This window comes from Cyprinodon tularosa, unplaced genomic scaffold, assembly GCF_016077235.1.
Source record: "Cyprinodon tularosa strain WSP-4 unplaced genomic scaffold, ASM1607723v1 ctg103, whole genome shotgun sequence".
NCBI classification, from domain to species: domain Eukaryota; kingdom Metazoa; phylum Chordata; class Actinopteri; order Cyprinodontiformes; family Cyprinodontidae; genus Cyprinodon; species Cyprinodon tularosa.
The window spans coordinates 465,783-479,540 of NW_024037816.1; the positions used below are offsets into that span (position 1 = coordinate 465,783).

The 13,758-nt window shown below is 38.9% G+C and overlaps 1 protein-coding gene across 1 annotated transcript in view; it reads right to left on the bottom strand.

The window, feature by feature from the left end:
• Nucleotides 1-468: 468 nt before the first annotated feature.
• The window catches only part of LOC119780695 (FERM domain-containing protein 5-like), a 103,835-nt gene continuing 90,545 nt past the window's right edge, over nt 469-13,758 (bottom strand). Inside the window, exons 6-14 of the mRNA XM_038280813.1 lie at nt 12,379-12,502; nt 10,673-10,760; nt 10,427-10,515; nt 9,941-10,004; nt 9,684-9,775; nt 9,271-9,345; nt 9,078-9,146; nt 8,844-8,950; nt 469-1,526 (exon numbers count right to left, since the gene is read on the bottom strand). Of these exons, the coding sequence (XP_038136741.1) occupies nt 937-1,526; nt 8,844-8,950; nt 9,078-9,146; nt 9,271-9,345; nt 9,684-9,775; nt 9,941-10,004; nt 10,427-10,515; nt 10,673-10,760; nt 12,379-12,502 (1,298 nt within the window). The 3' untranslated portion in view covers nt 469-936. The remainder of the gene's footprint in view (nt 1,527-8,843; nt 8,951-9,077; nt 9,147-9,270; nt 9,346-9,683; nt 9,776-9,940; nt 10,005-10,426; nt 10,516-10,672; nt 10,761-12,378; nt 12,503-13,758) is intronic.

The following is a 13,758-nucleotide window of genomic DNA, read 5'->3' on the forward strand; positions in this document are numbered from 1 at the left end:
AACCGTGTTTCTGACCCAGCCTGCCTGTGAGTTACCGAGATTGCCTGCCCCTTTGAACTGTGTTTGCTTCTGTGGATGTTGAACTGGATTTGGACTCGGAACTTCCCCTGGATTCCCCCTTGGATACCTTCGCTGGATTTACGGACTCCCCCCTCGTCAAGACCCGGACCGAACCTAGGATTTCCCCAGCACGGACTCTCTCCTCTCCTGAAACCGGACTGAGCCCAACCGAGCCTTCTTGTAGCCAGGTTAGTGACCAAGTTCCTTACTCAAACATCTGCCTGCCCCCACTGGTCACTATCCACCACTCTGTCTATAGGAGCTGCCTGTCGCTGAGCCTGATCGTTCTTCCCGGGAGTCCGTGCCGCCCCCTCTCTCTTAAATAAAGACTGTTAACGTTTCACTGACCTGTTTGCGGGTTGTCTTTGGGTCCATCCATCTCCACTACAGTAATCCATTACAGTTGGTTTGCGCAAAACAATCAGCTTTTCTGTCCCTTTTGTTTCTCACCAGAACTATCCTATTAAAATAACCACAAACATTCTAGTTGACCTTTCTCACAGCAATGTTATAAAGTATAAAGAATAGAAAAATAAAGGCAACTATGATCTCTGGCTGACCAAACACAACCTGAAAGACCCGGATCAAATCTTTGATCCACCCTGCTATTGGGACTTTTTGTGAAAATAAAATACCTTGAAATGACCTGAATCACAAAAATAAAGTGAGATTTCTTCCCCTACATATGTAGTGATAGTCATAGATAATAATTATGGCAGTCTGTGGCTTGTGACAGGAACTTCTTCCTGGGAGAAGCGGAGCCAACATAATCAGAGCTGTTGCCTTCCTCTCCCTTCTCTCCTGTTATTTCCACATATTCCATGTCCATCACCGGAGGTCTGTGTTTAGTTGTGTACTTTCTTCACTTGCTTCACTTCATTTGCTAATAAGAAAACTACCCATCCATCGCAACTTACAGGCGAACCAGCGCCGGAGAGGGCAGAAATACTCAAAATGAAACTGCTGGAACTCAGGTGTCTTGCGGATGTCTCTCAGGAAGGCGATGTCCAGGTCGGACTCTGTCAACATGATGAGCAGCAGCAGCAGGGCGAACAACAGTCCGATAGTGACCAGGAACAGACGCAGCACGCTCAGGATGAACTTGTTAAGATCCTCTACATCAGCACCTTGTGAAGGCCTGCTACGGACCTCACCCATTGCTCTCCTTCCGGATCTGAACTCCCCTGCCTGCCCCTCTTTAAGAGCCCTCGCCTCCGATTCCTTCTCCTCATCGATGCTGCAGGGTGAGCCGTTGAGGTGGCGAGCTGAAGGAAGCTCCACCCCATGCTCTGCTACAGGAGTGGGCAGCACGCTGTCCGAGGGGCTGTAGGTCTCATCGGAGATTACTCCTGACGTGCTGGCCTCACTGCTGTCCTCCAGGTGGCCCCGGCTGGACATGAAGGAGTCGCCATGGGAGACGGAGCGCACTGGTGTGGAGTGGGCACTGTCTCGAAGAGACTCCAAACCTGAGAAAACAAAGGTGGATTATTAAAACATAACAAGGGCATTTTTTTTTCTTCCTTCAGAGGTTGTTCAGCTAACAGTGAACCAAGAGAGTCCGTAGAGTGATGGTAAAAGATGACTGAATCTGTCCAGATTCACAGTTTCTGCAAATATGCAGCCATCTTTTGTAATAACCCAAACTCTAAATCTAATTTATTGGGTACTTCTTTTTCTGTCATTAACATGGCAAATCAGTGGATGCTTACTTGTCATACTTTGGCCAAGAATGCTCCAAATGTGATTTGGTAAAGGTGGGTCACAAGTGCAGAGCTATATGTGGGCCCCTTTAGGCTCGCATCCAGATAAGCGGATTCTTACTTGCCATATTTCTGTCCAGATTCGTTAAAGCTAGACGACATTTGCAGAACAATACGTGGGAAACTTAAGGTTCACAAATCTATTTTGTATGGGCCAGATGAATATCTACAGTGCCGGATTATTGCTTTAAGTGGCCCATGTCCGTATGCTATCAGGGTTAAATAATTAGAATGCTCTTACTTATTACTTTTAATAATAATAAAAAATGTCAACATTTTCATTTTAGCCCCTTTTTGTTAAAGTAACAACTCACTCTGCTGCGTCCATACTAATATCCTACTGTTATCCTTCAACCCTATCCAACTCCAAAATGAATCTCGTCCTGGTTAGAATTTTGGTCTGCGACAGGTTTGGTTTAGTTTCATTATTTACTTTTTAATAAAGGATTTAATTAAGCTTTATTGTGGCCTATTTTATTTTTTCTGATAACTGGCTTGTTTTCAAAGCCTCTAATCCATCATTGTCTTCCTCCTCATCTTTTAGTAGTCCTTAAGACTCAAAGTTGGGAGGAAATATTTTTCAATATTGTGCTCTCATAACCACAATATTTTTATAACCATCATAATGATTTATATACAATTCAGGTAAAAAGAATAATGAAAAGTAAGTGCAAAATAAAATCAGTTGCCTAACCTGGTTGCATAAGTGAACTAATTTGATAAAGCACATTAATAAAAAAAGAGCATTCCATCTAATTTCTATGCATGCTTTAACTCTCAATGAAGCTGAATGATTGAATATCTCTGCAAGCGTCTGAATATTTTGCTTCCAACACATGCTTTCAGAAATGCTCTTAATTTCATACATCTTCATGAAAAATCCCAAGAAGTACTGATACTACTACCAACATGTTTTACATTTGGTGGCGCTGTACCTACCTACCTACCTAGTTTATTTGCATCTGTGGCAAGTTATTATTTTATTACTTAAATGTATTGTGGAGGATGTTCTTTTTCCGGGTGGATGATCAAAATAAGTGGTCCTCCTAATTGTCAATCATTCTGCCGATATGTTTCCATCTCGTCCTACGTGCTAGTCCACATTTTCTCTTACTGGTGTTATGCCGAGAAATACCTGCCTTCCAAGAATTACCTACCCTCTGGCACACTGATGAGAAAAGATGAAATATGAACGAAAAGGGAACTTTTTAAGCTTATCCTTAATGTTTTCATATTTCTTATGCAGGGATGTGCTTAAAATGTAAGAGTTTTTGGTGGACAGATACATTTAAATAAATATGATTTTTACTTGTATGGAGAAATGTTTCAGTTGATGTGCTACAATCAGTGTCCAGTGAATATATTCTCTGCATTTGTTATGAACACCATTCTAGATCATTTCTGACAAAATGTTAAGAATATGTTTAAAAGTTCAATTTTTGTTCATATTTCAATCTGTTTTCTCATCAATGTGTGAGAGCTTATGGCGATGCACGCTCCGTTGACATGTGAGGTAATTCTAGGCAGACAGATATTTGTTGGCATTTATCTGTTCACCAAAACTCTTAATCTTAGGGCATCCATTCATAAGAAATATGAAAACATTAAGAACATGTTTAAAAGTATGGGCCTTTTTTTTTAAGTGTAGAGGGTGGGTCTCCAATTTACCTTAAATTAAAATGTAAAAATTTTGTAAAGATCACTTTTGTTTATATTTTTGTTTATATACTTTTATACTTTGTATAGTTTGTCTAACATCCTGACTAATATCTGTGGACTATACAAGGAGATATATATATATATTTATATATATATATATTTATATATATATATATTTATATATATATATATATATATATATATATTTATATATATATATATATATATATATATATATATATATATATATATATATATATATATATATATATATATATATATATATATATATATATATATATATATATATATATATATACCGTATTTTCACGACTATAAGGCGCACTTAAACGTCTTTTTTTCCCCTCAAAATATGCGGTGCGCCCTATGGTGCGGTGCGCCTTATGTGTGTTGTAACTGCGACTTTTGAGACCACCTCATTGAGGAGATGATGAAAGAGTGGCTGAATGTAAGGAGACCAGGTGTTTTTTTTCCACCCCTCACCATCGCTGTTAATATGTAACTCCATGGTGCCCATCTCACAGCTGATGTGAAAAACATGGGGAAACAAATTAACGCTGCTCGACATCGGTGTGAACCGGACCCAGCAGGTGCAGCAGAAGCAGCGAGTTTACATGCAAAGTCAATGGTTGACGCGCATATAGGTGCAGCAAAAGGTCCCGCAGCGCATTTTGGTGCAGCACGTCGGGAGCGTTTAAGCATCTGAAGCGCCGCGCTTCTGCTGCTCGAGATGGAAAAATTGAAGTTTTGCTGCTGGACGCGCCGCATCAACCAATCAGAGAAGCTGATCTGGGAGCTGCCAGCGAGACAGACAGCGCTCTGATGACATATGATATTAACGCAAATGGAAAAGGCTGGATGGATGCGTGGCTGAGGCAGGTGTATGTGAGAAGACTAGGTGGTTTTTTCCACGCATCACCATCGCTGCGTGCCCATCTCACAGCCGATGTGAAAAAAGGTGAATCAAATGAACGCTGTGCTCGCCGTTATCCCGGGGGTCTGACAAAGGAGCTTCAACCGCTCGACATCGGTGTGAAGCAGCCGTTCGAAGTAAGGCTGCGAGCGGCGTGGGAGCGATGGATGACCGACGGAGACCACAGTTTCAGGATAAGAAGGCAGCGCCGGGCAGATTACGCCACAGTTTGCGGATGGATTGTAGATGCTTGGACTAACGTGTCTGCTGGCTCTGTTGTTCAAGCTTTCGCAAAAGCAGGCATTATTTCTGAGGAGCTGCGCTGCACGGAAAGTGACTGACAGCGCAGAAGGGGAAACTGGCATGTCTGATTTAGCGCAGCTGTTTTATTCAGAAACAGTGGATGATGACTTTGATGGGTTTGATTAATACTTTGTAATAAATACATGAATAAAGCACAATCATACTCAGTTTTGCTCCCGCTGTATTTTTCTCCCTGAAAACTTAATTCAACAGCATCCCCGGCGCGTCTCCTCCTCTTCATCGCGGTGGCTGGCAGGTGTTTTTTCATCTAAATAATCTAAATCTTGCAGCTATATTTGCTGTGATCAGTGGGAATAAAGTAGTTTTAATATGTTTTTAAGTGAGAAAGTCCACCTGAAAACTTCATAATTGCAGTCAGTTCATCCAGATTATCTATTTCTGTCGGAGGCGCTCAGACCCCCACATACCAGCGGTGCGCTGACAGCAGAAATCTCTTCATCAGCAGCCTGTAGGCTGGGCAGCCTCCGGGTTCACCGCGGCTGCTGGCAGGTGTTTTTCATCTAAATAATTTTAGCTGCAGGCACCAGGATACCGGCAATAAAAGCGAACATATTCCGTCAGCAGGTTTCAGGATTTTAAGTTAATTTAGGAGTGACCACAGCGCTGTGTCATCTGCGATGTCTCTGTCTCACGGCCAGCTGCCAGGTTTGATTAATACTTTGTAATAAATACATGAATAAAGCACAGTCATACTCAGTTTTGCCCCCGCTGTATTTTTAAATACGCAGTAGAGCTATTTAAAGGTAGTAGAGGACTTGTACCTGTATATAAAAAACGCGCCCTATAGTCCGGTGCGCCTTATGTGTGTGTTAAATACAGAAATGGGACACATAACTGAGAGTGCGCCTTTTAGTCCGGTGCGCCTTATGGTCGTGAAAATACGGTATATATATATATAGGAAAAGCTAAACTACTGCGCAGAACCCTCAAACTCCCAGGCCTCTGGTAGAGGACCCGAGCTTGAGGATGACACATACCACCCCACGAGGGGTGAGAAAGTTTTTTTTTGTTAATATATATATATATATATATATATATATATATATATATATATATATATATATATATATATATATAATAGACACCTGCATTTTTTATTTAATATTTTTGCTTTTTTTCCATTTTAAAACCAATATTTTTTTATCTATCTGACCCATATCACATAAAGAAATTGTTGTGATCCAAGTTTTGCATTACAAAAACTTCAGTTTTCATTTATTTTTATTTTAACTTACCACTGTAATGAAGGATTTACCTTTTCAAATCTTGCTATTCATCATGTATCTTTTTATTCTAAGCTTAATAATCCAGTTCTCTCCTACTTTGTTTAGTTATTGTTGTGGATATGTTGTGGATATATTCTTTAAAGAAGGATGCCTCCAAAATATTTAATCAGAGGGTTATAACTAGCCTAAAGTTGTTAAAGAAATGAGAAGGAAATGTATTAACTAATTTACTAATTTTTGATAAAAACATACAATCACTTATATTGTTCTGTTGAATTTTTCACATCTGACAGCACAAAGACTGCACTGGAAAAGGTTTTATAAATAACACTTATTAACACAGTTTTTCATAACATGCTTGTTGATTAACTAAAATACTGATATGCTAAATTGGTTCAGGTCTCATTTGGCAAACTGGTTGTTTCATCTGGCAGTTATAAACAAATGACGAAACACAGTGGCAGCTGACCAATAGAGGGCGCTAGGGCGTTTTTTTTTTTTGTAGGTTTGTCACACAATATTGGAGCATGCAAAACACAAATTTATCTTCACAAAGCCTCAGAAGGGCAAGAATGTTGTACAAAAAATAAACCTGTAAATGAAATTATGTTTTGTTTTTATCAAGTTTTTATAATTTTTTTTTGTTATTTGCATTCATATAAATATACTGGTGTAATAACTTAGTATAAGTTTGATTTTTTTTTTTGGTTATACATCTTTTTTTGAATTTATAGCCCCCCCTGGAGAAAACTCCACCAGCCGCCACAGACCAAACAATCACATGTTGGGCTCCTCAAGTTTCTATTCTTGGACCACTTTAGCTTAATAACATCTGCCCTTAGCTACAGTCACACAGTGTATACATAATAACTGAGTGGATAGGTCAGATTTTCAGACAGCTTGTTGCCATTTTTTCCTCTGGTTTTTTTTTTTTCTGTAATAACCTTGGAATTTACCCCGCGTATAAAAACTGTTATGAACATATGGTCTTCTTGGCTGTATTCTCCTATCCACTTACACAGCTCTTAGCCAAAATAACACAAAGCGTCCATTAAACCCGACCAGCTTGGGATATTACCTGCAGAATTGGCTTGTAAATGACTGTAACCATGCATGAAAGATGGGACAGCCAGCCTGGAGGGAGATTTGGAGTTATGTCCTGACCCAGAAACAGATCCTGAGGTAGAAGATCCTCCAGGGAGGGCTGGGAAAAGTGGCAGAACCCCCAGAGCTTTGCCTAGGAGCCTGGGTCCCATAGATAACACGCGGACCTTAACTTCCCGATAGCAATGGTTGATCATACGTAGGTGAACGTTCACCTTCGTCTTGATCCGAATCAAGCACTTCACCATGATTTTACTATACAAATTTAAAAAATGAAAAGAAAAGAAAAAACAAAGAAAGCCTAACCTCAAGGCAAATGTTCAGCTAGTTATTTAACCTTGCCTTTCTTCTTGCTGCCTGTCCTGATTTTACCTTCCTGCTGTCGAATTTTACCTCAGAGTACAGAAAGTGAGCAGACCTCCTGTCTCGGGTCGGTTGGTTACAAAAAATTGCCCGGCAAGTTGGCAGAGATAGACGAATGGCAGAACAATGAGAAAGTGACAGACAAGGCTATGAAATCCCACCTGCTACTTCCACAGTCCACATACCCGCCTCCCTCCTATCAGCTGGGACATACGCAGCCTGACCTCTGACAGCAGGAGCTATTTTCAGGTTGTGATATTATTACCAGCTGAAATACAAGAGGAACAAAACCCATGTGGGGGACATGTATTGTTGCATTCATTTGACAAACCCTGTACTCCATGCCCGTGATGAGAGGTGGACTGGCTTGACAAAAGACCTGCATTCAATGCTCCATAGACTGGTAAAAGTTTATTAGTCTAAACAAGCTGTTCGAATAAGGAAAAACTCTTGCAGTGAAAGCACTGGCTAAAGGTTAATAGCCAATTGGGTGGGAGAGGGGACAGTAAGCGGCCTTTATAAAGTGACAGCAAGACTTTCTCATGACAAAATCAATGCTTGAGAGAGCAGGCTGATGGGTGCCTTAAGATGGATGCGTGCTTGCTTCTGATTTTGCACATCCAACAGAGAAAGGCTGATATAAAATACATAGAATTAGGGACACACCAGGGAGCCAGCTAATACTGAAAGGAAACATACTGAAGTCTGCTTTGACCATGCAGGGATATGTCCATTAAAATGGGATAAAATGACCCTACGTTTGATGTAGACATGTAATACTAAATAATGCCCATCCATCTTAACTGACAAACTGGGCAAGCAGAGCATTGATCAGAGAGGCAGCCAAAAGGCCCAGAGTAACCATGGAAGAGATACAGAAATCAACAGCTAAGATAAAAGAGACTGTGACAACCATTTGTTTTGTGACTCATGTCTCTACGGGAGAGCAGTGGTGGGAAACGCCAAGGTTTAAGGTTAAATGTTTTTGCAAGCCATGTAAGGGGCACAGCTAACAAGCAGAATGAGAGACCAAAATTAAATCTTCTTTTGGAATATGATGTTGAGGAAAACTAACATCACCCTAAATGCTCCGTCCCTATGGTGTTGTAAGGTGGTGGTAGCATCATACTATTGGAATGTTTGCTAAATAAAAATGTGTGTTTCCAAATGTTTCCAAACATTATTTAAAGATCAATCTGTCTAAGCATTAATAATAATAATAAATAAGATTTGCAGTATGCAGTAGCCTTTCTTTTCTATTCTGTTAACATAGGGAGGTTGTCCAAAATGTAGTTAACCAGTCTCTAATCTTTTTAATACTCTTAGTAAATGCTGAATCATTTATTGCTCAGCATTGCTAAGGTTTCCCTTTAGTCTAATATTTTTGTTTGTGACGTGTGTGAGTGTGCTAACCTTCCATAATGGAGATGTGCACAGCTCTCCTCCGGGTTCTCGGCACGCTGGTCAAACGGGGACCGTGAGTAATAGATGGACAACTCCTGCTGGGAACCATGCCAGCCCTGGCACCAAAAAAACCAAACAAACCAAACAATAGATATAAAAAATTACACATGAATAGATATAAAAAAAATATTTACCCAAATAAAGCAAAATATAATAACTGGATTGTTAAATAGAAATAAGGACCTGTGGATCTCAGGGGGATCCCTCTTGATTCTGGCACTTTGTTCCATAACCTCTTTTGCAACCTTTCCACTACCAAACAGAGAATGACACACCAGTCTGTTAACAATCTTTCCAAACAGTCAGATTTGTTCCTAATACAAAAATGAAACTCTTAATTGTACAAATGATTCAGTCATAAAGGTTCTTTGTATACCTGTATCTGAAGCGACTACCCTTGAAGAAGAGATTGCCACTGGAAACAGTGCGAACTTGACTTGATTTCTCTAACCTGTGAGCCAACAAAGGGGAATGAATCCAGTGTAGAGAGCCTCGCCAAAGTATGCAGACCCCTTGAACTTTTTCGTTTTTTAATTTGGTTACAGCCATAAATGTTGTATTGTAACTTATTTGGATTGGGTGTCATAGATTCATGCAAAGGGAAACATTGCAATCACAGCAGAGAAAAGGAATACAAGGCCATAAGGACTTCCTAGAAATGGCATAAGAATAAAAAAACTAAGCCGTTTATAAGCTGCATTATTTTCCTTTAACAACATAATTTTGTCATACTTTGTATTAATATTTCATCTAAAATTCCAAAATAGATATCCATATCCTGTCACTTACTTATAGAAGGCCTGGTTCTCTACTCCACACTTCCACAGATGCTTACAGGCCTCTGGTGTAGGTGCAAAGTAAGTAAGTATAATCTTCCTGTCCTGTAACATATAAATATAACCAACATTAACTTAAAGTCGCATTAAACACTTCATGGCTTATTAGACTTTTATACGTAGCACAAATGCTTCCAAAGAATAAAACTAATTTGCTTTCAGCGCTGTAAAGATCTGTGTTGTCATGCTTTTTGTGAAGAATTCCCATACCTCATTCTGAGTTGCATATATATGGAATGTCTTTGCCTCAAACTTGAGTTTGGTTACCTCCTCCCTGATGTGTAGAAAGAATAGATAACGAAGAGCAAATTGGAGAAGAATAAGGAATTACAAATTAGGAAAGCAGAAAAAAGGAGAAATGTTAGCAAATAAAGACACAGAAAGAGACAACTTTGGGGAAAATGTCTGGATTTGGATGTAAATGAATGTTTCCAAGTGTTTTGAAACTTTCTAATGTAAGAAGCATGGAGGATGAGTTCAACAGGAATAGTTCGTCTAATTGGCTTAAGGATCCAGAATAAGTTACCAATAACTGTTAAACCAGTTTTCTCTGGAACATGCTACTTTCCAACTACTTGACTCATTTGTCCTCTTAAAAGGAAACAAAAATCCGCAGTGATTGAACTGATATGAAGGAGAGCCTTAATGTGATTGTTTTGGTCCAGGTACTTGGATAAATATCTTATCTATGCTTACCATTTGAGGAAATGGACCCTCCTGTTTCCTTGTAGCACAGTGAATCCAAACGGAGTGAAAGCCAGAAAAGCAGGATTTCCAGACACATCCTAAAAAGAGAACAATACCATGGTTTCAGTCAGGCATTAAAACTAATCCAAAATGTTTAAGTAAATGAAAGTATCAAAAAAGAAATAAATACATAAGATCTAACAATGATAAACACATTGTTTAATGTTTAGTTTTTGTTTTGAATGAAAAGATTACCTTGCATGGATGAGGGTCCACTCCATACGTCTCTAGAGTCTGGGCCTTTTGCAAGAAATTGAGCTCTGATGTTTCAGGAGTCTGACCTCTGGGAAAAAACAAATCGATTAATAGTGTATCTGGTTCAACTAAAATGTTTTAGTAGACTAGAGGGTTTCTTCTAGCAGCGGCTTGGCTCTACAGCCAACAAAAATACAAGGAAAGAAATCCTCAACACATAGAGCAAGTATAAGTTTAACTTGAAAACAACATGTATTTAAATTAATTTCTTCTCCTTTATTTCAATGTTTTGTCATAATTGTTTTTAATTTTTACAGTCTTTTCTGCTGAAAGACTGTAAAATTATTGTATTCTATTCTCTCCTATTCTATTCTATTCTACCTAAACTAAGCATTAGCACAATAAAAAATAATAATAATTTAAAGGGTATAAAGCAATGCCACAGCTGCTGTAGTCATACTGAGCGTAATAGAAAAAAGATCAATCTCCTGCACATGCAGCCTTCGATCTCTGATACTTAACAGTATGAAGGACTGCTAAAGGTACAAGTTATTTTTAACCCTTTTTTATTCTTAATCTTCCCCTTTTTTCAAAAAAGGTGTGAAGATTGAAAACCAAGGAAGTCTGTACTTTATATAATAAAACATATTTAAAAATCAATAGGGGGCACTGTAGGATAAAATCAATGCCTATTTTCTTTAAGACGCTACATATGCAGCACAATATAAATCCAAGGAATGCCCCAGCCATGGTTTATTTCATACCTGTAGAGTGAACCGGTAACAAAAGCAGTTTCACAGTATTATTTTGGAATTATCTATCCATCCATTGATATATAAACTACATGTATATAGATGTATATAACTGAGTTTCCGTCTGAGTTCCAGCAGTCATCCAGCAGGCTTTTGACTGGGATGGGCCATTTTGAATGCCTGGTACTGTTTGGATATAAACCACCATGAATAACATTGTGTAACCATCATAGGTTTTGCCTTCCACACATGGATATCTAAAGGATACCCGCAGCTCTTGATGCTTTTGTTGGTGTTTACTTTGCTTGTCTGTTGTCTTCTTTTTACTTTTATGCTCTGTTTTCTGCTCCTCTCATCTCATACAGGTGTGGAAGCAGACTTGTAGGAGTTACTATATATCTTCTGTGTTGTGTATTTTTGTTGTTTTGTTAAATTGTCTCTATTTTCTTGCACTCTTTCCTGTCTCTCTCTCACTCTCTCTTCCTCTCTCCCCTTAGTTCTTATCCTCTCTTTCTTTCTCACCCCTCTTTCCATGTCTGTTGTATACAATTTACTCCCTAAGTCTATTTCAATAAAGTTTCTTATACAATTATCAAGCCTTATGGCAACAGTCATAATGGTCTGTTTGTCAAAGGAAAGCTGTTGGGCTATCAGCCAGCACTGGGACATCTATTTCCCTTGGCAAAACAAGAAACAAACAAACAAAAAAATAAAAAAAATAATAATGTTAGTTGAAACATGGACTGTACAGAGGTCCCTGCCTGTGGAAATTATGTATTTTTTTTTACATTAAGATAAACCAGAAGGTAAACACACAGAAAACACTGAAGCGAATATAGATGAAGAATTGATTAGTTGGAGGCTTTGAGTCAGCGGGTCCACATGGGATTTTTCCTCTACAGAGAGGAGGAGTGGAGCCCAGGTGCACAAGCATCCCAGTGGGTGTCACCTTACATCAGCTCAGTTTTGTGAATCTCAGCAATTCGTCGCTCCAACTTCTCTGAGTGCTTGGGGAAGAACTGGAACTTGGAGCTATAGCCCTCAGGGTGTTTCCCAGGATCATAATCTCCAATTTCAGCTGGAGAAATAAAAAGAAAGACGGTAATGAAATGTGAGTCTGCAGATTATTTTCTTTAATTGAAGACCCTTAAATATCTCTCTAAGACAGATGTTCAATGATAATGGCTTTTTAGTGAAGACTTGTAATAAATCTGTGCATTCATAATAAATATAAAAAAAATGATCAAACATCAAAATAGGGAAATACAAAAGCACAACATGTCAGAGAAGTACTGACCATACAAGAGTTATACTCTCAATAAAATTTTACTTAAAAACTCTAACTGAATAATCCAGTATCTGGAGTTAGACGTTGCAGAAGACTGTGTAACTGTTCTCTGAGCTTGGTTAAGTGAAATGACTGATCTGAGTTTTCTAATGTTTCTAAAATGGAAAAAAAAGCAGATTTAATAGACTGGTATAATATTAATTTACCATCTTTCCATCTGCTATCACAATGCAACAGTTTTTTTTAGCTGAAAAAATTTCCAGCATTTTTGCATTAAGCAGCAGAAGAGAGAAGTTAAGGTTTAAGATTTCTACATCCATGCTGAAGTATCACAGGCATAGAAAGGTGTAAAGGAACATTAGGAACAATTTCTATTTTTTGCTGCCTTAAATCGATGACTGCATTTAGATATGTGTTATTATTGGTGTATTATTACCTCCACAAATAATCAGATATATTTTTATGAGCAAAGAACTTTCTATTATTGTATACATTGGGCTAGTCACACGTTTTGGAAGCGGGATAAGACACATTTCCACTTGCTGGCAGTTCAGTGTGGCGGTGTTGATCATTTGGAGACACTAAACCAACAACTGAAAGTCTGCACTACTGCAGCACCATGCAGGACCACGCATACCCGACAGCAGCACAAGAAATGGTTTCACCATCCAAAAGAAAATAAAAAAGAAAACTTAAAAGAAAAAAAAAACAGAAGAATAAAAAAATGTGGATAGCATCAAGAAAACCTTCTGTCAGGAATCCAGTTTGTGTGGTCTGTCTCTCCCTCCACCATCAGGTGGCACCCTGTCATTGTTGGTCCTCCCTGCACACCTGCGGCTCTTTGGATCATCTGGAGGAGTACTTAAGCAGTGGACTGTCACTACCTCGCTGCCAGAGTGTTTGCCAGTTTTGGGTACTCTAGCCATGCTTAGATTAGCTGAGTCTAACCTGAGTCCTTGTTTCACTGAGTCTAACTGAGTCTTTGTCTCTCTGAACTTTAACCTTGTTTTTTTGTCTTTGCCTCTCGGCAGGAAGTCACCCTGCAA